At 52.0% G+C, this 27,851-nt stretch overlaps 9 protein-coding genes across 9 annotated transcripts; 4 read left to right on the forward strand and 5 right to left on the reverse strand.

Annotated features, from left to right (window-relative positions):
- Positions 1 to 977: 977 nt before the first annotated feature.
- On the reverse strand, positions 978 to 2,463 carry MYCGRDRAFT_111750 (uncharacterized protein; the record flags this gene model as incomplete). The annotated part of the gene is made up of 4 exons (XM_003847312.1): positions 978 to 1,010; positions 1,143 to 1,685; positions 1,744 to 1,860; positions 1,920 to 2,463. The coding sequence occupies 4 exons, from the start codon at positions 2,400 to 2,402 to the stop codon at positions 978 to 980; spliced, it is 1,176 nt and encodes a 391-aa protein (XP_003847360.1).
- A 478-nt stretch (positions 2,464 to 2,941) lies between these two features.
- Positions 2,942 to 3,883, reverse strand: MYCGRDRAFT_97678 (uncharacterized protein; the record flags this gene model as incomplete). Its single annotated transcript, XM_003847311.1, has 1 exon — positions 2,942 to 3,883. The coding sequence occupies one exon, from the start codon at positions 3,881 to 3,883 to the stop codon at positions 2,942 to 2,944; it is 942 nt and encodes a 313-aa protein (XP_003847359.1).
- Positions 3,884 to 7,405: 3,522 nt separating this feature from the next.
- Positions 7,406 to 8,566, forward strand: MYCGRDRAFT_97679 (uncharacterized protein; the record flags this gene model as incomplete). The annotated part of the gene is made up of 3 exons (XM_003847290.1): positions 7,406 to 7,721; positions 7,881 to 7,906; positions 8,366 to 8,566. The coding sequence occupies 3 exons, from the start codon at positions 7,406 to 7,408 to the stop codon at positions 8,564 to 8,566; spliced, it is 543 nt and encodes a 180-aa protein (XP_003847338.1).
- Positions 8,567 to 10,446: 1,880 nt separating this feature from the next.
- On the forward strand, positions 10,447 to 10,676 carry MYCGRDRAFT_19542 (uncharacterized protein; the record flags this gene model as incomplete). Its single annotated transcript, XM_003847291.1, has 2 exons — positions 10,447 to 10,501; positions 10,558 to 10,676. Coding segments are annotated over 2 exons (174 nt in total), but the record flags the coding sequence as incomplete, so codon positions are not given.
- A 527-nt stretch (positions 10,677 to 11,203) lies between these two features.
- Positions 11,204 to 15,532, reverse strand: MYCGRDRAFT_97681 (uncharacterized protein; the record flags this gene model as incomplete). The annotated part of the gene is made up of 11 exons (XM_003847310.1): positions 11,204 to 11,529; positions 12,001 to 12,090; positions 12,463 to 12,555; positions 12,614 to 12,681; positions 12,763 to 12,943; positions 13,018 to 13,072; positions 13,496 to 14,311; positions 14,369 to 14,543; positions 14,598 to 14,743; positions 14,806 to 14,959; positions 15,498 to 15,532. 11 exons carry the CDS (start codon positions 15,530 to 15,532, stop codon positions 11,204 to 11,206), a joined length of 2,139 nt encoding a protein of 712 aa, XP_003847358.1.
- Positions 15,533 to 15,927: 395 nt separating this feature from the next.
- On the reverse strand, positions 15,928 to 16,908 carry MYCGRDRAFT_111751 (uncharacterized protein; the record flags this gene model as incomplete). The annotated part of the gene is made up of 2 exons (XM_003847309.1): positions 15,928 to 16,585; positions 16,694 to 16,908. 2 exons carry the CDS (start codon positions 16,906 to 16,908, stop codon positions 16,201 to 16,203), a joined length of 600 nt encoding a protein of 199 aa, XP_003847357.1.
- Positions 16,909 to 17,475: 567 nt separating this feature from the next.
- MYCGRDRAFT_97683 (uncharacterized protein) lies at positions 17,476 to 18,504 on the forward strand (the record flags this gene model as incomplete). The annotated part of the gene is made up of 1 exon (XM_003847292.1): positions 17,476 to 18,504. The coding sequence occupies one exon, from the start codon at positions 17,476 to 17,478 to the stop codon at positions 18,502 to 18,504; it is 1,029 nt and encodes a 342-aa protein (XP_003847340.1).
- Positions 18,505 to 19,163: 659 nt separating this feature from the next.
- MYCGRDRAFT_97684 (uncharacterized protein) lies at positions 19,164 to 20,544 on the reverse strand (the record flags this gene model as incomplete). The annotated part of the gene is made up of 3 exons (XM_003847308.1): positions 19,164 to 19,844; positions 19,911 to 19,994; positions 20,083 to 20,544. 3 exons carry the CDS (start codon positions 20,542 to 20,544, stop codon positions 19,164 to 19,166), a joined length of 1,227 nt encoding a protein of 408 aa, XP_003847356.1.
- An 839-nt stretch (positions 20,545 to 21,383) lies between these two features.
- MYCGRDRAFT_97685 (uncharacterized protein) lies at positions 21,384 to 22,340 on the forward strand (the record flags this gene model as incomplete). The annotated part of the gene is made up of 1 exon (XM_003847293.1): positions 21,384 to 22,340. The coding sequence occupies one exon, from the start codon at positions 21,384 to 21,386 to the stop codon at positions 22,338 to 22,340; it is 957 nt and encodes a 318-aa protein (XP_003847341.1).
- Between the last annotated feature and the right edge of the window lie 5,511 nt (positions 22,341 to 27,851).

Below are 27,851 nucleotides of genomic sequence, written 5' to 3' on the forward strand. Positions count from 1 at the left end.
CAACAGTAGCGTACACATGTCGGTCTGCTGCGAGTTTGGACATACTTGCAATGCATTGATATGCTTCCTGGTCGATTTTCCGCGACTTCTCGGACTCCAACGTCTTCGGCTCGAGAGCGCCGCAGGTCTTACTGCGCCTACGCTATCGAGAACACTGGTGGTCGTCAAGGAGATGTTGTTGATGCGCATGGACGCAGGAAACAGGACTGTAGCCTGGGACGATATGCCCGTGCGCTGTGAGGCTAATCTCCTCGGCATGATTGTTTGACAGGCCATCGCCAACCGCAAAGTGGTATAGAAGCACTTGCCACACTGCTAACGTGCTTGGCGATCATTATAACAGTCATCGACGGTGTTGTCCGGTCGGAGCTTCAAGGACATCGGGGTACGTATGACAGATTAATCGGCTATAGGTGGGTGGGTGGATAGGATGAACGAGAATCGTGGTCAAGACCTCCGGGGAAGAATAGTGAAATGCTGCGTTCCACGAATGCCTGCAGGTACTCGATAGACCCTGGGTGTATAACTATGACAAGAAATTGCTGAACCCACAAACGCAACGTAACCGTCAATCAAGCACCAGCCATACATACTCGCTTCCATCACTTGTATGATAAACCATGAGGAAGCAACCGCGGAAGCAGCTTCTCAGCCAGCATCACACACTTCCAGCGGAACAAACCCTCCCTCACGTTAAGACTTGGCTCCGCGATGAATACGAGGGTGAAGATGGCTATTTGAAGGAAGAGTAAAGCCTCGGTTGCGCCATTTCTCACATGTTCCTACCACATACCACCACTGGTGCATCCTCGCACGTACCAAATTCGCTAGCGGAAGTGGACACGGCGTTTCCTGCAGTGCAACCACCAACATGGGAGAACGTCCGACAATTGTAAGGGGGTCAAGTCTCAAAGACAAAGAGCGGTGTAATCAAACCCGCACACGTTGCTTCTTAGACCCAGGAGGGGCACATCCAATCAATCTTTTCGAGTATCAGCTCGGAGAGTACACTGTGTCAAGCGAGGTATCATGTTCAACGTCGTCAACTTGATAGACCTCTCCTTACCACGCTCAATATCCGTGGATCAATCCATTCCCGCGCCTTTGCAATCTTTGCGCTACATCACCTCCCATCTACTCACGCTCCTCAAATACTCCTCCACCACAAGGTTCACTGCCTCTACCACACCTCTCTCAAGCCCGTTCCCATGCAATTCAGCGTCATGATCCTGAGCAGTAATGGTGCGAAGACTCAACGTCCCTGTCACTCTCAACAACCGCGCCCTCACCCGCTCGATCTCAATCTCACGTAACCCTTGATCCAGCAGCTCCACGATGATCTTCTCCATTTCGACGAGTTCATCGTTTTGCTGGCGATGTACATCTTGGGCAAGTTCCCGCATATTCTCGAACAATATCGCCTGGTGAATCGTCACCGCTGTCTTGAGATACAGTCCGAACTCCGCAGTGTCCATTGCCGAGTCCTTATTATGGACCGACATCAGGCCCAACAGTGTCGTGGGAGGGGGAATCGTCCACTCCGTTCCAGGAGTCGAGGAATTGGAGACGGACATGTCGAGGGCAGTTTGCGGTAGGAAGTGCTTGGCAGCTATGCCGAAGACAAGTGTGACGATGATCTTGACCCAAATTTGCCATCCGGACGAGTTGTGGACGGACTCTTTGAACTTGGAAATCCATGGGGTTAGCAAAGAAAATCAATGGCTGTTCTTTGGGGAAACATACTTTGGGTTCGTTGACAGCTTCGGTTTGACGTAAGTCGTGATGGGCGGTTTCGTGGTGTTCAGTATCAGCTGACTGATTCGTTTCATTTGGCTGGCTCGTGATGGATTCGTCCTGTCCCTGTTTGGGTGACATGGTCAGCCATGAGTCGATCGCTCGCTTCTCACAGAGTAACTCACACCACGCAATGTCAAGGACGGGGAGGTTCCATCTGACTCTGTGCTACTGTGAGCTGAGACTGACGAACATGGTTGGTCGGATAGCCCTTGAGTTTGCGCTTGGATTTGCTCGGTCGGTAGCTGGTTGGTTGCCGAAGATGGTGAGTGAGGTGCGGGCGGAACGTCGAGTGTACTGTCTCGAGGCGGCATTCTCATCACGCTCTTCCCCTTTTTTCTTCTCAGGGTTCTTGGTCCTGGCTTGGTCTCGTGCCTGGACAGATGCTCGGCGGTGGCTGTTACCGAGGATGTTGGACTCAGTTCAGACTTTCGTACATTTGAATCTGGAGCTGGCGAGAAATCAAGGGCATCGTCCTCTGGCGTTGATATGTTCGACGTAGGAACTATCTCTTGTGCTTGAGGGGCTCTGGTCATTGGTTGGCGAGTGCCCGGCGGTGTCGATGCGTGACCATTTCTCCTCCACCGTAATGCTTCTTCAGACTCCATTTCCCTCGCTCGTTGTAACGGCACGAAATTCTTGAAAGTCGTTCTATCCCTCTGGCTTCTGGCTATTTCTCGTGCAAGCTCGTCTGGAAGGTATCCACCATAAGGAATGTCAATGTTCTCTTCCTGGTTGATCGTCCCGTATATATCGAGTTGAGAAGAGTTATTGCTGCGTTGTGGCACCCGTCTAGACATCAATCTGTGTAGCCCAATACTGTGGTGTAGACAATGATGTGCTGTCAATGGACAGGCGCTTCTAGCTCTGCTGCGTGTGCTGATGATGGGAGTACTGTTGTACGATCATGGGGCGCAGTCGTGAATGAGGTCGCTTGTTGGTGGGAGCTCGGGTGCAGCTGGGTAAATCTAGCTGTACTCTTGCTAAGCACCAGCATTGCTGCTGATGAAGAAGATTGCTGCCTCGCATGTAGTTACTTGGATAGGAAGGAGGAGATTCAGCACGTGGACGGCACGCCGCCAGAACTACCCGCAACCCGCATAAGACATTCCCGACCTTCCCGCAGTGAGACCGATGCTCTCATTGGCTAGACCTCTCCAATGACCTCAGCAACCTGGCCCGGGTTTCCTGCCGCGTCAGATCCTCCGCAAGCCTTCTTTTCTTCAACTTCATCCGGTCCCTCATTCTCCTTGTTGTTTTCCATCTCATGTCCAGCTTTTCCGTACCCTGACGGACCCGAGGCGGCGGCGTCGTTGTCCTTGCTGAGCGATGACGAGTCCATAGCGATGTATAGCATATCAGCTTCCTTGTCGACCTGCTTGGAGGGCATTGCTCCGCCGGAACTGGTTATTTGGCCGTTCAGCCGGACCACACGTCGGAGCTGGATGACTCGTGCGGTTCCGATCGGTTCGGATGTATCCGCACGATGGAAGTGTTCTGCGCGGGGAGACAGTCCTCTCGGGACACAGATGATCTCATCTTCCGGGTTGTCTTCAGGCACGAATGTAATGCCGTGAGTTACTCTCTGGGGTTCGATCTGAGCAGCGTTTTGTTGATGATCGTGAGCGTGAACTGTATCTGCAGCAGTGCTGGTTGCTGAGCGGAGCGGAGCGAAATCTATGGATTCGACTTCAGGTGAGGGGCGGCTCCGAGCAGGCGCATCTTGTTCTTGCTCCATATCACTTGCATCGACCGTGTTGTAGCGCTGATTGTAGCGTTCGGTACGTCTCTTCTTGGCGGCAGGGCGAGGGCTCTCGATGATTGCGGGTGATGCGTGAGGGTGGTATGCGGTGCCGGATGGGTCAGCGCTCTCGACGATTGCGGGTGATGCGTGAGGGTGGTATGCGGTGCCGGATGGGCCAGCGCTCTCGACGATTGCGGGTGATGCGTGAGGGTGGTATGCGGTGCCGAATGGGTCAGCGCTCTCGACGATTGCGGGTGATGCGTGAGGGTGGTATGCGGTGCCGGATGGGCCAGCGGTAGGATATGAAGGCCGAGCGACTGGACCACGACCTGTTGGTGACGGCATCGAGGTGAAGGCAGCGGAGGGTGGAGCGGGAAGCAGCGTCAGTTGCGCAGTGGATGCCGTCTTGTCGTAGATAGTGCAAGCTTTTCAGGTATTTGTCTTCAGGAGTTGACTTTGAGCGAGAAGATTTGAAAGGAAAGTGGTGTGGTCGTGGTGGTGAGACGGCGAATTTCGAGACCGAAGACAATGAAAAGTCCCAGAAACAACTTCCTCACCCGAAGAGAGATGACTTCTTGTCGCGCTCACAATTTCCTCGGATGGATAGATCTACCTTACCGTCATTCGAGTCGTTGTCGCGTTTTGACTCTGACGGCCTAGGCTGCATTACCTTAGACCTGCGCCCGGCCAGCCCTTCACTTCACATACGGGACGACTTCATGCGAGGAAGGTGGTGTTTCTTGTCGCAGAATTGAGTGCAGCAGTGTAGAGCTGAGGCTCTGCCGTCGACGGCTTGGTGAAGATGTAATATCGTCAAGGCCAGTGATTTCAGCCGTGGGTTCCGAACAGTTGCCACTACACGCCATCTGTTCAAATGCTGCGCCTACCAGGTTCTCACATCTGCCTAGCATATGCAGGACGTTGTTCGCAAGTGACGCTCACGACTGACCAGCCGCGGTGAACTTCCCGTCTCGTCTCACTTCCGGCAACCTCATGTTCGTGCCTCAGGCTCTTAAGGCATCACACGTCATCAGACCACTCAACAGTAGTACAACTACTTCGATGTCTTTCACGATGAGGTCCGCCTCCATCAACTTCTCATGACCTGGAGCGACAGATCCCGGCATAATTGTAACCGCTGCTGATGCGGCCTCCTAACAGAGCTTCGAGATGCCGCCTGCGCACTCACCTTCATCACCTACGCTGCTTTGGACCCGTTAGCTCAACTGCTACTTCCGCTCCGCCAACTACGTGACATTCGCCGTCGTCGACAAACAAGAGCATCCACAGCACCTCCCCACGAAAAACGATATCGCACACTGCAGTAAAGGCGTGCGCAAGACTTTCAAGACATTCAAGACATTCAAGGCTGCGAAATCCAGCACGCCAAGACGAGAGTCTACGCAGAAAGTGCGACAGCGACCATCACGGGGATTGGGAGCAACAGCAAGGAGCTAGCAATGAGGTCTAGGACTACAACGAGGGTGAAGCAATAGTAAGGAGGCAAGAAAGAGGATGATGGTGTCGCCGGACTCGAAGAGTAGACCGCCGATGTCGATGCGGAAGGCAACAAGGAGAACTATAGGTCAAGGATGTCTGACCCAGCGCATCGCAGCTTGAACCCTCCCAAGACACAAGACAAAAGACGCCCGACCGAACACATTCCTCGGCCAACAACATGCCATTGCTCGCAATCAATGAGTCAGTAGCTGCGGCCACGGTCTGAGCACGCCTCAACCACCGTCCACCACCCGCGCCAAGATCAAGATCAAGAGCAATGAACAATGACACCTCCGGACCCTCACACCTGCGCTGACCTCCATAATCCTCAGCAGCCTCACCAGCTCTGCGCCATGAACACGACTTCCGCGCGCCCTACCAGCAACTTCATCAACATCCGAGCCATCTTCCACCGAGCCATCTTCCACCGAGCCATCTTCCACCGAGCCATCTTCCACGGAGCAACCTTCCACCGAGCCATCTTCCACCGAGCCACCTTCCACCGAGCCATCTTCCACCGAGCCAACCCTCACCGGCGCCCTCGAGCAAAAGAGATGGACCGAACGCTGCATACTCAAACGCCCTCAAAAGCTACACCGAGCAACAACTTCCTTGAACGAACGACCGACTCGCATGCCGCACATGCTTGAAAGTACCACTCAGCACACGCTGACCGACTCATCACGCTACCGACCGCCCTTAAGAACGTCCTTAACCGCCTTCACCAGCGCCATCGCACATCGAACGTGCTTGAAAGAGATGGACTGAACGCTGGATACACACGTCTCACCAGGCTCGAAACCTTCTCAACGCACGACACGCTGACCGACTCCAACCGCCGCAACAACCACGCCTTGCTCTCACCAACTATGACTTCACAGCCATGGCTGACCGACTCACACCGCCGCAACGACCACGAAGGCTCTTACCAGCGCAAACGCACCGAACAACGCATGCCGCACATGCTCGAGACGACCACTCAGCAGCACACGCTGACCGACTTCCACGCCCTCATCAGCACTATCAAGCAAGAGATAGACTGAACGCTGGATACACACCACCGTCGCCCACACCACCACCACCGCCCTCACCAGCCATGCTGAGTCACGAAAACTTCATGGTATTCTCTGGCCTCTTATTGGCCATCCGTTTGAGACCGGATTCAGCGTTTCCGCGATCCGTACGAGTCGTTTCCGCAAGTCTCAGAAACAACAATGGACGCCCGTCCGACCACGTTCCACAGTACCACGCACGGTGCTAAGCAGACCGACCAGTCTACACAGTGTAACATCTCGTTCGCCGCCCCAAAACGTCCAGTGTATAACGGAGACACCACATTTGCGTTTCAATGGGCGCTTATCAGCACTATCGATGCGGCTCACGAGTTCGAGTCCTCCGCCGACACTCCCTGGACAAGACAATAAAGATCGCATGACTGGGCGAGATGCCCTTGGCGAGGCCATCGCGGCACTTTCTTCCTCATACCGTCGGACGAGATGGAGCTCAGGGTAAGGTGCCGAAGATGAGGCAGGAGGCAACTTTGGTTGCGGCGCTGTAACAGAGCCGCAAAGGTCTCATCTCACATCATATTCCGATCATGCGATGGACTGGACTGGAGACACTCGTGGCCGGTTCGCCGCGAAGGGCAAAGGCAATGGCATTTTGCGAAAGCAGAAAGCTCATTTTGCCAAAGTCCGCGCCGGAGAACACCCTACCTGGACGGGCGGCCTGCGCGAGGGCTCTGCATCAAGAGAATCTCGGCCTGCGCAAGGGCTCTGCATCAAGACAATCTCGGCCACCGATGCTCGCAAGGTTCGAGCGTGGCTCGTTCAAAGGTGGGACATGGACAAGCGGCGACTTCGCGTCGATTCCCTACACCTGCGCCGCGTCCACGCGGCCGTATCCCTGGCATCATGGAGCATCGGCGAGCGGGAACCGCACTTAACGGACGACACATCGCGGCTGACGACTGGACCAAGATGAATCTTAGGTAGCTAGAAAGATGCTGCTCGCTCAAAGGTATAAGGAGCAAAACACGGTGGAGACGAAGTGCCAATTTTGCGGTTTTCAAGGCGCCAGCCTCACGGATGAGCCCGTCTGATCGCATGCCTCAAGCTATGGGCATGAGGTGCATGACACGGTTTCTATTGTATCTCCATTTTACTCAGCAGGAAGTACGAATACATTTATGCTTCGACCTTCCACGAATGTGCCCGGTCGTGTTGAAGTTCTTCACGTTATATTTGGCAAGCGCTGCCTGCTTCCCGACAAGCCAGCGCGCCGCTTCCCTCCCGTCTCTGCCTTCCCCCATCCTTCGTTTACATCTCCATTCACTCTCACATCATCAATCCCGAACACGCTCCATGCATGTTCGCCAATCCCCTCGACTCGACGACCATCACCGCTGGCACCACTACCATACGACATCGCTTCGAACGAAAAGCCCGCGCTTCCGACTATGCTGCATGTACCAATACACCTCCTCGCCAAATCTGGCTCATGGGCACTTGTCTTGGGAGGTTGGCGTTTGGCGAAGTCAGGCCGTATCCTATCAGACAGTTCTCCAAACTTGAAGACGTCCTTCGTGTGAGCTTGACGAGGTGGACTGAAGAAGACGCTCTGAAGATGGTCGCAATGACAAACTTTCTGGGCATCCACTATGCCACTCGATACCCGAGGAGCGGTAAGACGCTAGCCGTCGTCTGGTGATGCTTGCACCGTCGCACAGCTGCTTGCCCTCCATGGGCGCGTAGCAGACACTGAACTCTCCAGAGACGCAGTTATTGTCTGGTGAAATCCCGGCAGTAACAGGACGACCCGGGAGACAGCACTAACCTGACAGGATTCGATGGAGAGGCGGATAAGAAAGTAAGTGTCCTGCCCGCCAACTGTTCTGAGCAAACTTGACTTCGTTCACCATTCTCGATTTCATCCATTATTCATCGACTACATCCGGCGAGTTCCTCCTTCGACAGCCCTCCTGCGACAACCTACATCTTCCCAGCAGACTTCCTCGACCCGTTCAACATTATCAGCCGACCTTTGTTTTTGTTCAAGACCCACAGCGTTAGCCATGCCAAGTGCCGACTTTTCCACTGGTGCGTTGGGTCCGATTTCAACAACTTCAGATCGTCAATTCCGTCTTGAAACCAGTGCCCGAATCGGTGGTCCTGCAGATCAGCAGACGGCTTGCTATTACTGCAGCTCATGCTGAGCCAGGGAAACCTCTTGATGTCCTCAGGCCTCTCATCGGGCCAATCGCTTGAATCCGGAATCACCATCCGGGTCCTTTGCCGCATTTCAAACACCTGCACCAGCTACTCCTAGGCCGGCCATGTTTCTGACGGCCTCCACACCGGTCGCCAAGAGAGCCAGAGACCATTGGAGGAAAGCGGCGGCACTAGTTTCAACGAGGATGAGGCAGAAGACGAGGCCGCCGATGTCTCTTACAATATGGCCAACACCGGGTGGAAACCAGCCAGCGCTATCGACCAGGTTGACGTATTGCGGCCGGTGCTCAGGAGGTAGAAGCCGGTGGGATGAAATATGAGGTAGTAGAAGAAGACACGACAACACACGAACGAAAGGCAGTGTGCAGAAGAGAGACTTGAGTGGAAGATAGCTGGGCAAGAGTCTTCTTTGCAGCAGCGAAGATCACTAGTATCTCTACGTCCGCAGTCATGCGCCATCGACACTTCACTTGTCACATCTTTTCTTCCTGACTAGTCCTTGCTAATACCGCCCACGCTGCTTCTACCCTATCGCACCTCAGCACAGTCTCGCGACCGGTAGGTACTTTGCTACTGTTACCGCCATCCTTCACCGATGCTGAGAAGGTTTCAAGTAGGGAGGGCTCGCGCGGTGTGGGTGGGCCAAGGCACTGTCACGCAATTCGAAGACGCGGCAACGTTATGATAGGTGTGAAGGACGGTCATGGTGCTGATGAAGGCGTCGCCGGCGACGGAAATCCCGTCAAGATGATTGACCAACCAAGATCCATCTTCCGACCTTCCACGCCCTTCGAGCACATCCGATGCAGTTTGCACTACAGGCATGAGAACGGCGCCGCATCGCGAGCTGTCAGCTGTATCGCCCGCACTGTAGAACCTCAATGCTGTCCAGAGTCGCTGAACTTAGTACGCGCCGCAATGACCATTGTCAAAAGTCTCGACCTCCGACTCCTTCGACCTGGACCTCGATCTATCCATTGCCGCAACACACATTCCCTCTGACGGGAAAAATTGTCCCGACAGCGCACCGATGATAATTCGAACGTGATGGAGCGCGACATCAACGAGTGAGGTTGTGGGAGACGGGACGAGTCGAGGCACAATGGGAATAGTAAGGTAGTGGAGCAAATGGTAGCTGTTACTGAGCTCCACGCAGAACGGACAGCCGAACAAGAAGCAGGATAGACGGGCCTCAAGCTGTAAGTATGCGGCTGTATGCCGCGGAGAATGCGACTGGAGCTTTTGAGACTGCCATATCGCAAGACCGCTGGGACTGCGTCAATAACTGCAGGTGTATTGCTCTGCGAAACATGAGCTCGTGGGAGAACCTCGACCGTAATCCAACATCGTTTTCCGAGCAACCATTGATAGCAGGGACACGAAAGGAGCCAATGTGTCGCAGGGTATCTCCCGTCGAGTCCGAGAAATGCTGTCCAATCGGCTTGGTCATCATCTTGCCGCAGCCGTCTGAGTCTATGCGATCGCAATAAATCGGGGCGTGTATACTGCTGTGCGAGGCAGATATGGCGTGGGTCTGCTTGATTGACGACTCCGGTGCAGGAAGGTGGGGTGCCGTTGCGAGCAGCATTGCTGCAGCGGTTGCCGCGGCTGACGATTGAGGAATGTGACAGATCAAATTTCTGGATGCATATGGCACAGTTACACATCGAAAACGCAACATGTGGACCGATGCCAGACATGCTTTGTGCAGTTTGTTGCGGTTGCCGCGGTTGATGATTGAGGAATGTGACAGATCGAATTTCTGGATGCATATGGCACATGGAAAACGTGATATGCGCACCAATGCCAGACACTCTTTGTGCAGTTTGTTTGACCACTACCTAATCGATGGCTTCCCAATCCTGTGGTGCAACTCCATCCATCTCTGAGAGAGGAGTCTGAAGTAATGCCATATACATATCATATTCCCTCTCAGCGTCCCTCGCCGCAACCAGCTTCGGCTTCACGTTCAGCTCCATCCATCTCTCTTTCATTGCATCCAACTGGGATCAAAGCTTCCTTCGCATCGATCGGGTCTTCCCAATATGCCTCAAGAGGGCGCACCCCGAGCGGACGAGCCATCACCACACCAAGTCAGACTAAGGGGTACGTTCAAATGTCGGCGACCGCACATATACGAAGGAACTCACCGCTGACTCGTGCCGCACGATAGGTTTCTGCAACCGTCAAGGCACACCACCACCCCGATACCAACTCATGTCCGATCGCAGAGGTGAGATGAGTTCAACAGATAGGACGAACGTGCGCTGACGTTGCGATGAATCACAGGTGGACGTACGGCGTGGAGCTGTGTCGTCACGGTGCACGGCGTCGAGGTTCCTGCGCGCTTTTGGTACGATGGACCATGGATCAACAATGCCTGTGAAGATGCCGCCGAGCGGGCCCTGCACGTGGTCTCGCGCCGAGCACAACTTGATCAGGAACTGCAACAGGAGAGCAGTCGAGGCGTGGTCGATATGCTTCAGGCGGGTTGGTGATTTCCTGGTCTTTTTCTTCCGCGGTTGGGCGTCAGGGGTCAGCGGAAGACGCTAATGACGAAAGTGGGAGGAACAGACAGGCTGGGATAGATATACCAGGCTCATACGGGTTCGGCGATGTGGTGATTTTCTGTGGTGGAAGGAGGATTTGGCGAGTGACGGTCGGGGCGTGAGCCTTGAATTTGTTGACATGCGGCGGGAGTTGTCCACGAATGCTTCACGAGACCCAGACAGCGGATTGGTCGAATAAATGTAGGAGAGATCCTGTCAAAGCGGCGCAGATTGGCCCGCATATACCTGGCAAAGGACCGTTGTCAAAGTAGCCGATTCAGGTTTCATTCCCCTTCGTCACTTGGCCTTACGCTGACTTCCAGATCTTTCGTCTCCTGCTACTGCGCCTTCGATCCTGGAGGTGACACGACTATCGCGGCAAATTCTTATGCTTTGGGCGGATCGAACTGCGTCGACTGGGTATGGCAGTCTTGCCTGCATTCCTCGATATCGCGACATCCGACACGCACGCATATCCTAGCTTTCTCCCAGTAGTTGTCTTCGTGACCGGCGTATCCTCCACGACTCCACGGTCTATTTGAAGGCCTCGACTTGGAGAGGTTGGTTGCAGTCGTCCAAATCCACCGTAGCAGCATCTGGCACCTCGTTGCTCGTGGCCCGAGTCTCAATGGCACTGCTCCTTGCTCCATCCTGAATGCAGGCGCGCTGTATATTCTGGTTGGATTCAAGAAATTCAGCTGATCGTCGTTTTCTTGATAGCTCTGTAGCAACGCCGTTCATGCCAGGAGTGCTTGAACTGCCAATCGTGCCAGCCACGAGTTTGATGAAGGGTGCACTTCAAGGACTTCTATACGGCTGAGTGTGTTACGCCACCGCAGCCCCTCCCCGACCTCGCTGCCCCAGCCTGGGATCTGACCGGCGGCTGGAAGCTTCCTCCATCATAAAAAGTGTAAGACGATTGTCGGAAATGGGGAGGCATACTTCAGCGAAGCGACGTGCATCGATGAAGCAACGGGACCGGTAAGAGTCTGTCTGCCGACATGAAGGTCGCGACTCTTCGAGCGACATCCTTGCCAGCGGTACCAGCGAAATCATCAACGGAGGCATGCGCAGGAAGAGACCTGCCTAGCTGCCATCCACAGGCTCGATCGCAGCCTCGGATCTGGCGATGAATACGGGAAGGCGCCGGTCCAAGTGGGTACAGCGCACCACCTCTTCGTACCCAGCCGTCGTGCCGTGACCACCTCATCTCCCTCCTTCGGACAGTCGCCGAAAACCACGCCTGATCTGCGCCACAAGGCTCCCTCCCGTACTGCGCTTTCCGGTAGTAAGAGGCGACGACACAATCAAGGACCGTTGTTTCAGAGGACGCCCAGAAAGAGAACCAAGGGAGTTACGAGAGATGAGAAGTGAAAAAGGCGATGCAGTGTGATGAGGTAGAAAACGGGAAAATGGGAGGGAGAAGGAAGGAGAGGGTGCTTTACAGGAAGCCTTGACGGGCTTGATCACGGGAAAGTCTCTGCCTCCAGCAGCGCCGACGGAGAGATCTCGCTGTCAGTCTTAAGTTGGATGCAGGAGTCTATTATTCTGTCAGCGCATCTGCGACAGCAGTTTTTGTACATTCCAGCGTCGTCCTCCCACCGCGCTGACGATGTGCGACAGGTGTGGGGGGACTCGGGCCTACCAGAAGGTTCGAAGATATGGCAGGAGGATCTCCGATCTCGGTTGACAAAGGATCTCGACCCGAGCCAAGCGTGGAAGACGTAGAGGTCGGTGCCTTGGAACTTCATCAGGTTTGGTATCGTGGAGAGGGTAGAAGTAGGGCACGATCTCACCGCTCGTGTCTCCGCGCATGAACGTCGTCAGTGAAGCATGAATGCAACCTTCACCGTGGTGTGGTCGACTGGGTCGAGATTCACGTAGTCCTGGCAGGGCCCATCTGCCCTGGGTCTGGCGGAGGTCTCGTAGTCATTGCCCAGCATACTCCAGATCGTCCCAGAACGGGTAGAAGTCATAGTCGTAGGACACGTAGTCGATTTCCGCGATGTTGTCCGCGTACCCCTGTTTCGGAACCCAGGAAGTGAAGGCGACGGCAGTTGTTTTTCCGACGTGCGATTGGCGATGACATGCCTCCATCGGCGCATGCTGGACTTTACGAGGAGGACCTGACAACAGTTGGTCGCTCGCTGTGTCATTTCTGCGTGCTTCCGATCGCCGGTCTAGCCGGTGTTAGAAGTACCTTCGAATGGTCGCTTTGGTGTCGTTGTCCGCGGCGGCGGTGACGGGGCGAGTGGCTGTAACAAGACATTGCTCGTGCTCGACAGCAGCGCGGAAACAATGAGGAAATTAACAAAGTACGCATATGAGTTAAAGATGTCCAAGTTGGCATATAATATTCGCGCCCAAGTACAAAAGAAAAATTCCGTCCAAAAAGTACAAAGGAGATTTTTTCCGCAAATACAAAAGGGAGAGCAGATATCGCAACGTACGTTCTTTCACCCAGCGATCCCAGCGCCAGTCGTCGTCACATCACCACCGAGTTGCTCATGAGTGCCCGTCCTGCAGGCAACCCAACCGTCAGTCTGACCGCCACAAGCACTTCCTTTTTCCGTCCAGGCACAGCATCTTTCCGGACTTGCGAGGCCTCAACGCCTAAATACGACGGTCCTGGTTTTCTTGGCCTGCTTCGGCATCATTCCGGAAGATGGAGGGCACACCTCAAAGGCACCCTCCAGCTCAGCGGCCTTCTTCTCCGCTTTCAACTTCAAGATGGCGTTGTAGACAAGCAGGTTCTGCGCCTGCTTCTGCGCGTCGGCCTGCTCCTTCGCCGCGTTCGCCTGGTCCTCGCTGTCGGCCTGCTTCTTCTCCGACAGATGCTCCTGCCACCAGCGCTTGAAGTGCTCGAGTCGCTTAGCCGATTCGAATATGGCCTCGTCGTAGCTGGTGATTTCGACCTGTTCTCCGTAGTGCCAGTCTTCGAAGAGTGGGTGGGACACGGCTGCGTCGAAGATCGTCCGGGATACATGGGCCTCCAGCGCCTTGGCTTTGGCGACCTTGGCTTCGGCAGCCTTCTTTGCCTGGACTTCAGCGGTCTTCTTGGCCTGGGCCACAGCGGCCTTCTGTGCCTCGGCTTCGGCGGCCTTCTTTGCCAGGGCTTCGGCGGCCTTCTGTGCCAGGGCTTCAGCGTTCTTCTTGGCCTGGGCCACGGCGGCCTTCTGTGCCTGGGCTTCAGCGGCCTTCTCCGCAACTGTCTCCATCTCCTCCATCTCCATCTCCTCCTCCATCTCTGGGTTCACCTCGGCATCCGACTCGTACTCGAAGTACTCAGCCTCAGATTCAGCCTTAGGTTCGTGTTCAGGGCCGACGCATTCAAGATACTCGGTCGCGCCCTCGACCAGGGCATCGATAGCTTTGTACGAGCGCGGATGCGGCTTTCTCGAGGGCAAGCTCGGAGTACCCTTGGGGCGCTCCACAGAAGTTTGGCCGAGGACAAAGTCGAAGGCGGGATCGATCCAGGCGAGGGTATAATCGGCCTAGAAGGTAGGAACAAGTCAGCTCGAGTTAACGGAGTGTATGATATGAATACTAACCCAGGTAGCATCCCAGTCTGCCAGGCACCTCTGCGTGGGGTTGCGTTTGGTCTCGACCATGGCAGGCGAGAGCTTCTCGTTGGTAATCCAGCGCTGCGTCCAGGCAAGGAGCTTCTTAGCGAGGATCTCGAACAGCTCCGAATCGGAGACGGTCCAGCCGACGGCATCCATGTAGCTGCGAGGAATGTTAGCCAACATGTTAGCAAGAGTGTGAAAGAGGGAGACGTACGCGATCAACTCCTTCGGGCCCTGTGGAAGGCAGTGGGCGGAGACCTGATGCTTCGCGCACCAACCAAGAGCATTGCGGACCCAGGCAGGAGAGAAGCACAGCCGCTTATTGTCAAGCACCTGGGAGTATGAGAGGTTCTCGTAGGTCTGTACGTATCAAATGTCAACGATAATGTTCCCGGGATGGACGCAATGAGGATTGTACATACGCGCAACCTGTCTTGGTTCATTTCGCGCTCGGAGGCGAGAAGCGGCTCGTCGTGGACCACGTTGCGGAGGTTGTACTTGGAGGACTTCTTTGGTGGTGACATGTCTGCTGGCGATGACGGATCCAATGTGGTGTGATTGAGATCCGATAGGCGTCTGGGAGGAATTTAGGGAACAGTAAGAAAAAGGCAAAGAATTCAAAGATAAATACAAGGCGAAGAGATAGCAGAAAGGCTCCTCAGCAAGATTGTTGGTGGTTCGGAAGCTCGCTGATCAAGGAACGAACGCTTCTTCTCCCAATGGGGCACGCCGAACCGGCTGTCAACATCAATCTTGCTAAACGGGTGACCAGAAGCAAGACTGCTCAAGGTGGTGTCGGCTCAGCATTGTTAGTGGCCAATAATCCTGCTGATCCCGGGGAGCTCGGTTGGCAGCATCAATGCTATGTTCAATAGTCATTGCAGGGTACCCGTCCGGTAGCAGGAATCTTGTTACCAGGAATGTACTTGCCCGGATACTGCCATGGTTTTTTCATGACAAGCGAGCCACCAGCAGGTCCATGTTTGATCTTGTGGACCAGTGGCCCAACACAAGAGGTAAGGTATAGTGACTGTCGGTTGTGCGAGTCGCCCTGAATGGAATTCGCTATAGCAGGTCAGATCTGCCCCGGTTGACCATGCTTTCTTTGTTTTACCTTTCAAGCTCATCCACCCATTCTAAGTAGTCCATTTTCGCGATCGCATTTCATCCAGCAGCCAAAGAAGCCTCTAATCAAAGAATCCTCTCATTCCACTTGTCCCACCAAGGAGACCAACACATCTCTTTCGCAACACAACAATTCCCGCCACCAAATGATCAGCCGAGCGGCGTAGAGTGGTGAGCGTCAACGAGAGTAGCCACGTTGAAACTTTGAGAGATGGTGCAGACCAAGGTGACTTATGGGAGGGCCAGATTGGCTTCGTTGGAGGCGGCTGGTTTGTTGGAGGCGGATGGTTTGTTGGAGGCGGCTTCGTTGGAGGCGGCTTCGTTGGAGGATGCTTCGTTGGAGGATGCTTCGTTGGAGGATGCTTCGTGTTCGACCTTCGACTTTCGACCTTGCGTGAACAGAATGTCTATACGGATTGCGGATGGAGTACAATTACATGTTGCTTCAATATCTCCAACGACTACCCTACGTCTCATTTTCCATCGTCGTCATCGCTTGCTGCGTGTACTGCAGCTCACCTTCCCATCACTGCCATGTTGGCCGTCCTCAGTTGATAGTGAAAGTCTTCCTCGCCATCCTCCTCATCGTCATCCTCGTCGCCCTCCCCTCTTAGTCGACACTGCCGTGCCCACGTCGAGAAGAAGAAGATACATCAAGCCGCCCGTCGCCCAGGTCAGCGCTCATGCTGCCATCACGACGTGGCGTTCTCCTTCTCTCTACGCTTGGTGTCCGCTGCAACTTGCAAAAACCATCGCAGGTCCTCAATCTTGCACAAATCCTCCATCTCGGCATACAGTCTCAAAACTTCATCCCACTCGTAATTCCACGCCGCCTCGTAGAGGGGTTGCTGCAGCCGATTCTGGCGTACCAGGTGGTTTTCGATCAGCTGGGCGAGGTTGTGATCAATCACGGTCGATGGCTCTGATGCGATGTCGGAGGATGAGTGTTCCTCGATGGGATCGTCGTCGGTGTCGTCGTCGTCCGAGTCGAGAGCGGCGGCGGAGGGCATGTCCATGAGAGGTCCTTGGTCGAAACGGGAGAACTCGTGCACGGCTTCGACGTCGGCGGAGGTGTTGCTTTGAGGGAGATGCCGTCAGCTTTGACAACAACAATTGATGGCTTGGCGGAACCGCCAGAAAATACGGGAGACCAAAGCACCAAAAGCCACGAAAGTCCAAGCTTACCGTTGTGGTGTGTGATGAGCGATGCTCTTCTCGACTTTGCTCATCTCCACTCGGATGCTCTCACTCTCACGGTCGATGCTCTCACACCGAAGTCTCAAAACCTCGAGCTCATTCATTTGCTCTTCGAGTTGGCGGTTGTTCTCTTTGCGCAGAGCTTGCTTGGTGGTGATGTCTTTCGTGAGCTGGCGCTCGATCTGTTCCTTGGATTGAGGCATCGAGGTTGGTTGGTTGACTTGGAGGGATGTGAAGGCTGCCGACTGACGGAAATCAAGACAGTCACATCTGGTCGAGTGGTCCAAGAAATAATAAGTACCTGGAGGGGATGGATCAAGTTGCAGCAGTGACGCTGAGGAGGAATGCTGCTGCCACGCATGGTTCTGGCGAGCCTACTTGCTGAGATGCAATGCTTCTGGTCAAGGTACCAGGCAGGCTTCGTGGAAGCATGCATGGCCGACAGCAGTCCGACTGCGTGGAAGCATACATGACCGACAGCAGTCCGACTGCGTGGAAGCATACATGACCGACAGCAGTCCGACTGCGTGGAAGCATACATGACCGACAGCAGTCCGACTGCGTGGAAGCATACATGATCGACAGCAGTCCGACTGCTGTCGTATGTGCCAAAGCGAATCGTAAAATTTCTATATATCTTGCTGGCTTTGAGCAGCCAATGTTCTCGACCTCGAACACACTTCGCTTTGCATTCATCACCACCGGAACATGTCCTCTTGACCACTCCTATACACACCCACCCTTCAGTGTCCATCCCTTCATCAATCATCATGGAGCCGACATATGGCACTACGAAGCTCACCATGGCAGACCTCCTATCCCGCGACAAACGCGGACACCGACTCAAACAACATGCGTTGAAATTGGATGACACATGTCTGGATTACCTCGATGATCGTTGCAAGGAAGATTCTTTCGATCGCTATCACATGCCCAAAGCCCATGAATTCCTCCATCTGCTGGCCGGAATGTACCTTTTTTACGACTTGAAGAGCAAGGCCGAGGCGGTTGAGCTAGCATATCGTACGGGAAGCATTATGGTTGCGAGGCACAAGGGGAAGAAAGACAAGGATCATCCACGCCAAGCTGAGAAGAAGGACTTGGAAGCTCTTGCGGAGGAGGTGGGTGAGTTGTGGGAGGAGGAAAAAGACAAGGCAAAGGGCAAGAGAGAGGAAAAAGAAAAGGCAAAGCGGGAGAGAGAGGAAGCGGAAGAGAAGGCGGGAGAGGAAGAAGAGGAGGGAGATTCTGCCATCGAAGAGTCTGCCACTGAAGAGTCTGACATCGAAGGATCCGACATCGGAGAACCTGACATGGAAGAGCCCGACATCGAAGAGTCTGCCATCGACAAAAAGTCCGAGATGATCGATGAGCTTCAATTCCCACCTCCACGTTCTGCCACACCAAAGCCGAAAACCAAGATGGAGGCCAAGAGCACTCCCCGAGCCCCAAAATCCGGTTTGTCCTCCTGTCCTCCTGACATTCGGCTTACATCCCCGCTGACAACCATCTCCTCTCAAGTTCCCCACCATCCCCACACTACGACGACCACCACCACTGCAAGGCCCATCCACACCCTCACCCACGACCTCCAAGTCAAGTACAACAAGCAGAAGCTCATCCAGCTCAACGCCGAGTGGAACAAGCTCAACATCGAATTGACCAAAGTCAACAAGAAGTCGAACAACCTCAAGCAGAAATGCGAGGCAATGATGGCGAGCATCGCCGAGAAACAGGCCAGGGAAGTGGAATTGAAGAAGGAGGTGCGCAAGATGCAGAAGGAAGTCGATATGCTGTTGTGAGGAGGGATTCGTTTTGAAAGCTGGAGTTGATTCCTGTCTCGTGGGTGTATCTTCAGGAATGTAATTCAGATAGGAGAGCGGGATATTGCAAGACCCGCCAGAATGATTTTGTGGTTGGTCGTCCGCGAATAATTTGCGTGTCGATTGGGAGATGCTTCGTGGAGAATTACAGGTTTTGGTGGATCTTTTTGCTGGTGGCTTTTCCTTTCTTCCTTTCTTTGCTGCCATGTTTGACAGATGTTCTTCCAATTCGTGAACGCGCCAGCGATCTTTCTAGTCTGATTCAACAATTCGACGTTGTTGCCAGTGCCAGGATGATCCGTTGTATGTTGAGGAGTGGAATAGCATAAATTGTGAATGTTCTGTCTTTGCGACGAGAAAGAAAATGCTGGTACTTGCGGAAACGAGAGTGGAGATGTGTGGTCAGCGCTGATGAAGATTTCGCCATAACAGCCAGCATTGATACGTGGAGACCAGTTCTCGATGACACAAAGACTTCCATTGTGTCACCTGTCGTCAGCAGCAGCAGCAGCAGCAGCAGCAGAAGTCCTTAACGCGATACCAGCTCATCGGACCATATTTGCCGGTTGCAGTCTTTATCAACAAGCGAACGAGCTGTGCATGCAGTGACGGATGAGTCGCACACCGATGTGAATCCTTCAAACCACTTCCCTCCCCTCCCAACTACTAATATCCTCCAAATACCCCTCCACAAAACCATTCAACCCCTCAGCGACACCTTTCCCAACCCATCGCGGAGGATCCCCCTCCCCTTCTTCCTCGACGCCCACCCCCGCACCACCACTCCTTAGACTCAACCTTCCCACCATCCTCAGCAACTTCACTCTCGTCCGCTCCAACTCCACTTCCGCCTCCCTCCCAGCAGCAGCACCAGCACCAGCACCCCGTTGATCATCCCAACGCATCATCCCCGCGATAATCTCATCCATCTCGAGCAAGTCCCGACTCTGGCGACGCAGAACAGCGCCGGATGTGGAGCTTCGTTTCGCAACCAGAAATGTCCGATGGTGGCCCACTAGATGTCGGAGATGCTGCGCGACGTCGGCGGTCCCTGTTCCTGCCAATGAGCCGAAGTGTAGAGGTATTGATGGTGGACCGATCGGCGGAACAGAGCGGGTGTCCAACATTGTCGTTGATGCAGAGGGCGTTGGAGGAGGAGTAGGAGGAGAACGGTGCGAACGTGTAAAGACGGGTAGACCGGGAGGGAGGGAGGCTTGGAGGATTGTGCAAAGCAGAATGATTAGCAGGATCGCGGTGGAGAGGAGGCCTGTCCAGCGGGATATTTGCTCGCGATGAGCCCACGTCGCGGACGTGTAGAACTGTCATGTTTGGTCAGCATGTAAGACAGACTTGGGTCAATCCAACCAAGCACAGACGAAACGTACTTTGAGGTTTGCGATTGAAACCATGTCTGCTATTGCGCAGAGATACCCAAGTCCATCCTCGGCTGGTTCATCGATGCTGTCTGGCTAATAGTTTACGTTGGGTCAGCGGCGTGGGTTGCGAAGAAAGCAGAAGCTTCCTGGGCAATCAACATGGGCGGGACAAAAGACTTACTGCGTTGCTGCCCGCACTTTCGGCTTCGCTGCTGTCTTCACCCGATCCTTCACCATCAACAACACTCTCTCTGTCGCCGCGATCCGATGAAGATGACAAGGCCTCCTCACCCGCAACTTCGTCACCCTCACCATCTTCGTTGTAATTCGATGGAGGAGACGAGACCTCACCACTCGCAGCGCCCCGCTTAGCAACAAACTCGGTATAGAGTTTCAATTCTTCGGCGGAGGGTCGTGCGCTTTGGTCGGCGTCGCGCAGCCGCGCTATGGCTGCCTCTGGCTCTCCCGCGATGAGTCCGTCCTGCGATGATGATGATGATGATGATGATGATGATGATGACTTTGAGCCCGGTGATGAAGCGTCGTCCCGGGAGGACTTTGGTCTTGACGAAGCGTTGTCCAGGTCTTCCGGATCCGCCGTGGCGGCGGTTGAGTCATGGCTGGATTGGGTGGAGGGAGGCATTGGGACCTCCTGGGCTGTAGCTGGCGAAAAAGATGATCTTTGGGCTCCTGGGATCATCTATCTGGCGTGATGGCGATCGACCGTGCTCCGTGTTGAGGTAGTTGATCGTTCTGAGCCGGATCCGGATTTTGCTGTCTGTGCTGAGCCGGAGAATGGGGAGTCTTCGAATAGAGGTACTGGAGGAGTGCTGACTTTACGAACTACTTGGCGAAGGAAAGAAGAATGTCCGCGCGATTTGACCAGTTCTGACATCCGACGGTTTTCGGTAGGCTCGATCGAGGACGAGAGAGTGTTTCCCACGCTGCCTTTGCTCAATTCCTGTAAGATGTCTGTGGGATGGTGCGCTGCGTCCGCGTCGTTCATTGTTTCCAGCACATCGTAAAAACGAAAGGTGAGATGTACTGCGAGTTCCCACGGTCTGGACCGTCGTTCGATTCCGACTTGTGTGGCGAAGAATTAGCAGAGTCAACTGTCAGGTAGTGGACCTCAAGGTCATGTTCGAACAACTCCTCGACTCAAGAATCCATCTCGTGTGGGCCTCAATAATCACCAGCCATGTTGAGAAGGATGACAGCTGTTTTGCATGAATGCTTTTATCGTCGAGGAGTATTGTTACCATGTAATTCCCGCTGCCGAAGTCCAGCCCATGGTGTAACCTGCGCCTGGCCGCGGGCAGCAGCATTACTGCCGCCGGAAATCTCTCCTGGCAGCAAGAATCTCTTGTAGCCCATCGGAACCATGTCTGTCATCAAAGCCATCAGACTCTGCAATTCCAACTTCCATCGCACCGAAGTTTCCTTCATCTCCAGGTTGATAGAAACACCCACCTCAATATCACCATGGACACTACTTTCTCCGGTTCTGGTAGCGGGCAACTTCTCCACAAGTCCCCTGGAAAAAAATCCGGTCACTCGATACCAATGCAAGAAATGGCAAGGCAGAGAAGACGAGAGATGATCAACAAACAGACGAATCAGAGCAATCATCTTCCACCTCGCAATCACACCCACAAACTCGCCCTTGTCCACATCATCATCCCCGTCCTCATCGTCCTCGTCGGGTGCATAGTCCTCGTCGGGTGGCGTATCGATCAGAATCGCCTCCGCTTCGAGACATCACACGATCACCCTCTGATCGCCACGCTCCCCGCAACAACACACAACTTTACGGGTCTGGATCTGGATCTCCGACAGATAGTCTCCGGCATCCCCGTCTCCAACATCACGCAGATTCACATGTACCCATTCATCTGGAAGGAAACGCAGCGGACAATCCGCCAGGTCGAGATGTACGTAACGCGCTTTCGGGGTACGTGTGCGGCCTCTGCTTCGAGGTACAATGACCCGTTGCGCGAGGCGCTGGAAGCCGATGCACTCGCAAGAGCGACGGAAGGTTGGGACGGCCGTTTCTTGCGAGATCTCGATTGGGTTGAATTGCCGTTTCTGCGTTCGTTTCTACGTTCGTGCTGGGAAGGTGGCCGGACGATGGTTGCAATAGAGGATGCCATCAAGAACTCTCGGCGGAGGTTTCCCGGCACGATCGCGGAGATTGAAGCGTCGTTCCAAACACTGGCCGAGGCGTACAAAACCACGGCGGAGCTATTTCGTGCTCTGCAAGAGGGTCCGCTGGAGTTTGCTGCCAAGGTCGCGCAGGAGGGCGACGAGGGCTATGTGGATGACTTTCGGCATGTCCTCGGGAGATGCGTGGCGCGTGTGGAGAGCGCGGTGGAGGAGGTGAATGATGGTGGAAAGGCATGGCGGATCGAGGCGGAGACTGACACTGACGGTGTTGAGTGAGGGGGAACAATGGAAGGTGTGATAGATGATGCTGCTGATGCTGAGAATGAGGATGAGACATGGAAGACAACAAACATTGAATCCATATTTTTTCCGATTGTGGGTGCGATCGCGGCCTAAACAGCAGTTTAGGTCACTACCTCAATTCTCATTTTCTTAAAACCTCGTTTTATCGATATTGCGCTTAGTAAGCGCTAAACGCTCGCAACGTCTACCTCCTTGCTCGCAACATCGTTCTTCTTCTTTTTAATACCCTTAACACCCTCTCGCTATACTACGCGCCGCCCTTAATATCGACTACCTTCGAACCGAGATCGAGCTCCTTCTTAGGGTCTCCGAATAGACCTACGACGACGTCGTTTAATAGCTAAGGGAAGAGCAGTAAGTAGCTATTAAGCCTCGAACGTTTAGACGGATACTAGCTCGGTAGTAGCTATCTACGTATCCGAGGATCTATTAAGATAAGGACTATAAGGTACTACTATATATAAGGATTAAGGAGCTCTTCTAGAAGTAGGACATAAAGGACGAGTTGCTATTAAGATGCCTAAAGAAGGACGGCTTCGAGATTAGCCTATAGTAATTAGTAGATATCCGGAAGAAGCTAGGCTTATATCGAAGGATCCTAAGAGATAGCTAGCCTAAACACGATAAGGTTATACGGATAGTGTTAGAGGGGACGATTATAGGTAGTACATTAGATAACTATAGATATAAACGATTAGTAAGGCACCTACGTAAGGAATATAATATTATTAGAAGGTCTATATATACGCTCGTAGGCTAGCTACGTCCGCTCGTAGGCTAGCTACGTCCGCTCGTAGGCTTAATTCGTCCGCTCGTAGGCTTAATTCGTCCGCTCGTAAACTCTAGTTTACGCTACTTCCCTTACTCGTAAACTCCTTCGCCTAGCTCGTACGCTAACGCCTATCTACTCGTAGGGATCGTATAGCCGACATCTCGTATTCCCTTAATCCTATAGGTCGTAATACTCGCTACCGCCGGAAGGGTAGTCGTAAGGATATTAAGCGTAGTCGTCTAAAGGCTAAGGGTCCTAATTATATATAGTCGGTAGATACCTACTATAAGTTCGAGATCTTCGGTATCTACTTTTACGCCTATATCGATATATATATATAGAAGATTATATAGATTTACGTAGGTACTATAGCTAAGACGGTCTTCTCGGTCTCTAAGTAGTATTTAGATATAGTCCGAGAACTTAGCTTTACGCTAAAGGTAGGCTCGCAACTAGTTATACTATACTCGTAGCTCTATAGCTCTACTAACTCTATTTATATATAGATTATACGGGTAGATTACGGCGTAGAGACTTCTTTAATAGCTAATATATACCTCTTCTACCGTAAACTTTAGGAGGGTTAGAGCATTAAGTTCCGCGATAGCTTCTAGTATATAACGAGTAAGGGTAATTAAACGATAGAGCGCTTCTAGGGTCTTAGTATAGCTATAGGGTAGAATCGATAGCGTAATTTCTTCTACCGGCTTCGCGATAAAGGCCTCTATAGCGAAGATAGTAGGGCTAACCGTATAGCGTTCCTTATAGTCTACGTTCTAATCCTCCGGTTTACGGTCGAGCTATTTATTAATAGCTATAATAACTACGCTATTCGAAAGTAGCCTAAAGTCGAAGGGCACTTACCTAGTATTCCTACTTATAACTACGACTATCCTTCTAATAGCGTAGAGGATCGCGGAATATACCTTAACGTAGAGTATCCGCGTATCTAGCGGATAGCGGATTAGTATACTTAATTCGGTTAGTATTCTCTACGTACGAGCGGCTCGCGAGTAGTTACGAGCGGTTACGAGCGGTTACGAGACGACTAGGGTTATAGAGCGGTATAGGGTTATAAGCTTATAGGCTAGCTTCTTAGCCTACTAGCGTTACGAGCGTTCTACGAGTAGTAGCGAGCGCTAACTATTAATAGATCTTCTTATATACCTTCCCCCGCCGACTCTATAGTAGGCTTCCGATATCCTAGTAGCTAGTAGCTATCCGGCGACGCTCGATAGTCGCGAGCTAGACGCTAATAATAATAAGATCTATATAGATATATATCTCTACCTCCGCGATACTACCGCTCGTTACCTTACGGCCGGCAACGAGCTCGCGGAGTTTTAGACCCCTCCGAAGGGCGCTAAGTTATAGCCGCGTAACTATATAAGGGACTTCTTCCGCGCTAATAGCTTTATATTCGATTAAACGATATATAAGGCTATACCCTCCTACCCTCCTAGCCTTCCTCTTCCTCCTACTTACCTCCGTTCCTTATATATAGCCGTCTTATAGCTACCTCTTAGTTCTACCGTAACCCTACGGTACTACCCTATACCTCTTATACTAATCTCGGCGATAAGAACTATAGTTTCTACGGCTGCCCTCTACCCTCGCGAGTAGCTCCGGCGAGTAACGACGACGAGCCTATAAGCGACTACGAGCGCTAGCCTACCCCTCCTAGCTCCGGTGCTCGCGAGGGTATATATATTCCGTAGAGCCGTACGAATACTAAGATAAAGAAGGCGGCTAAGACGAAGGCCTATAAGTTACCTAACGCTACCGCTAACTTATTAAAGGAGGCTAAGAAGGCTAAGCGTTTAAGGGAGCTATTAGCTAATAATAAGAGTACGAGGGGCGGTGCCTAGGATAATAAGGATAAGCTACTACTACTATTTACTACTAAGTGCTTCCTTTATACCGTTACCCTTATAGATCCGGAGCCTATAGATAGTAAGGACGCCGACGATAATACGACGCCGGTATACTCCGATAAACGTAATAAGATCTTATAGTAAGCTTAGGGCGTTATTACCGAGATAGATACTATTCTTAAGGCCGCTAAGAAACATAACCGTAGAAGGCTCTTCTTAGAGTATCTACTAAACGAGAGCGTAGCTACGAAGTAGCGGCGAGATAAGAAGCCCTACTACGATATCTATTTAATAAGGGAGTATAGTAGGAATTAGCCTATTAAGCTCGGCGCTAATAACGTAGCTACTACGAATACTACGATTAGGATAATATAGCTATTTAATCTAACGATAACCGGTAGGGCTCCCTCGGCAACCGTTCGGATTACTTACGTTATCTACTCTAGCGGCTAGAAGAATTACGACGATAGCTAGGTATATATAGACCTAAAACGCTCCGTAAAGAAGAACGGCGAGCCTATATTCTAGTATATAATTAGTTACGACGTATAGACCGATAGTACTATCCTATACCCTAACGGGCGTATATTTAAGGACAAGGACGGCGTTATTTACTATCCGTTTATATAGACTAATAGCTATACTAGCGTCGACGGTAGGGAGATCCCCGTAGGTAAGAGTTACCTACTCGTAAGCTAGCTCGTACCGGAGGCTCGCTACCTTATAATAGCTATAGTAGGTCCGTCCGGTAGTAATAGTAAGACGCTCGTAGACTAGTCCGTAGGGCTCGTAAGCTGTTCGCGTTCCGCTCGTACTACCCTTAGCTCCTCGTAGTAGGACTCTAGCCCTTAGCCTTAGTAACGCTCTAGCTCTAAACGCCCTACTAGCCGCGACCTTTAATTATCGCTAGTAAGCTAGCCTAACGACTATATTCTACTCGACCCTAATATAGATAGCTTAGACGATATAGTAAGGGCTAAGGAAGCTACCGCGAACCGAGCTAAGGAGAATAGTATACCTTCGACGATTTCCTCCGTAGTAGCTAGTACGCTAGCGCTAGCGATCCGTTCGGACTCGACGATGCCCTCTTCGTTAGCGACAACGACGATACTAACGCCTTAGTTAAAGTCGAAGGCGAAGGAGCCTAGTAGTACTACTACTACTACTACTAACGCCGCTAGTTAAGGGGGTTTAGAGATACTAGAGGAGGTCGCCGAGCCGGTCGTTAAGCTAGTCGTTTAGTAGTAGAAGATAAAGAAGAAGAAGAAGGTTAACGAGCCGGTAGCTATTAGTACTAGATAGAGCGAGAGGTCTATTAAGCTTACCGAGAAGGGTAGGGCTAACTAGAAGGACTAATATATACGAATCTAATAAATATACGCTACCGCCGACTCGCTCGTTACGTACTCGCGGACTAAATAGAATAGCTCGTAGCTAGAAGGAGCGATAAACGTATATCTTAATATCTTAATATCTTAATACCTTAATTCTCTTCCTTTAAAACGGCACGTAGTAGGCTCGTAGGCTAAAATAGCTAGCTCGTAAGCGTAAAAACGAGGGATTTAAGGAGATATATAGCAACTAACGTATTTATTTAGGTATTAACGTATAGGCTCGTAAGGCTCGCGGAGAGCTCGTAGGCTAAATCGATCTATCTATTAATCTATTACGCCTAGTCTACCGAACTTCTCGTTAATAGTACGCTAATACTACAATACTAACTACTTAATCTTAGCAATAGTAGCCTTTAACTTACTCCGCATATTATTAACCTTATCTATAATCTCCTTAATTAGCTTAGCCTTAATCTTAGCCTTTAGCTAACCTCTTATACCCTTTAAAACTCCGTTCTTACGCTTTAATTCCGATACCTCCGACTCTAGCGTAGCGATCTTATCCTACGTATTATTTATCTTACCTCGTATACTACTAACTACCTCCTTTAATATAGACTTCTTTTCTACCGGCTCCTCCTTAATCTTTACCTACTCTCTAGTAAAATACGGAGGCTTGCCTTTATAGTAGTAGTAAGCGTAGGTAGCGAGAGTCTTAGAAGTCTTATAGTCGAGTCCGCGATCCTCGTACTAGCCGTACTTAGTAACCGCCGGAATGCCTATTATTTATTATTAGCCTACGAGCCTTACTAAGAGCCGTACGAGCTATATTACCTTCGTCCGTCTCTATAACTCTACGTATATAATCGTATCTTATAAGTATCTAACGTCCGCTCTTCCTTATATTACGGTTTACGCTCTATGCTCTAAGGAGGGCATCGTTCTATTAGAGGTCGGAGATATACTAGAAGTCTTTAGAGGTAGCCGTAGTAGACTTATCGTAGACGAGGAGGTCGGTAGGTAGCTAAGGAGTAGGAGCGATAGCTATAGTAGATATAGTCGCTAGCTTATCGTCGTTATCGTCGGAGAGAGAGAGTCCGCGTAGGCGGTCGGGGTCGCGAGCCTTACTAAGTTCCGTATTAAGTACCGTAAAACTAGCTATTTTTACGTACGCGCGAGGGTACGATATTACGAGCGGTATATATTATATAACGAGCGAGCTACGAGCGCGCGCGGTGGAGTAGTAGAAGTAGTAGTGTTAATAAGAGGTTTAAGAGTCGAAGAAAATAATACTTATCTAACTAAACGGCGTATTAGCGCGCACTTATATATAATTATTAATAATTAGAGTAACTAGCGTAGCTATATAGCGACAATGTAAGCAATTGGCGATAATAGTAACAGTGGTAGTGGTGGTAGTTGTTATTGTAAGAAGTGAAAATTGAGGTAGTGACCTAAACTGCTGTTTAGGCCGCGATCGTGCCTGAGGCTCACACATGCCCCA

The sequence above is a fragment of the Zymoseptoria tritici genome, chromosome 15, assembly GCF_000219625.1.
Source record: "Zymoseptoria tritici IPO323 chromosome 15, whole genome shotgun sequence".
NCBI classification, from domain to species: domain Eukaryota; kingdom Fungi; phylum Ascomycota; class Dothideomycetes; order Mycosphaerellales; family Mycosphaerellaceae; genus Zymoseptoria; species Zymoseptoria tritici.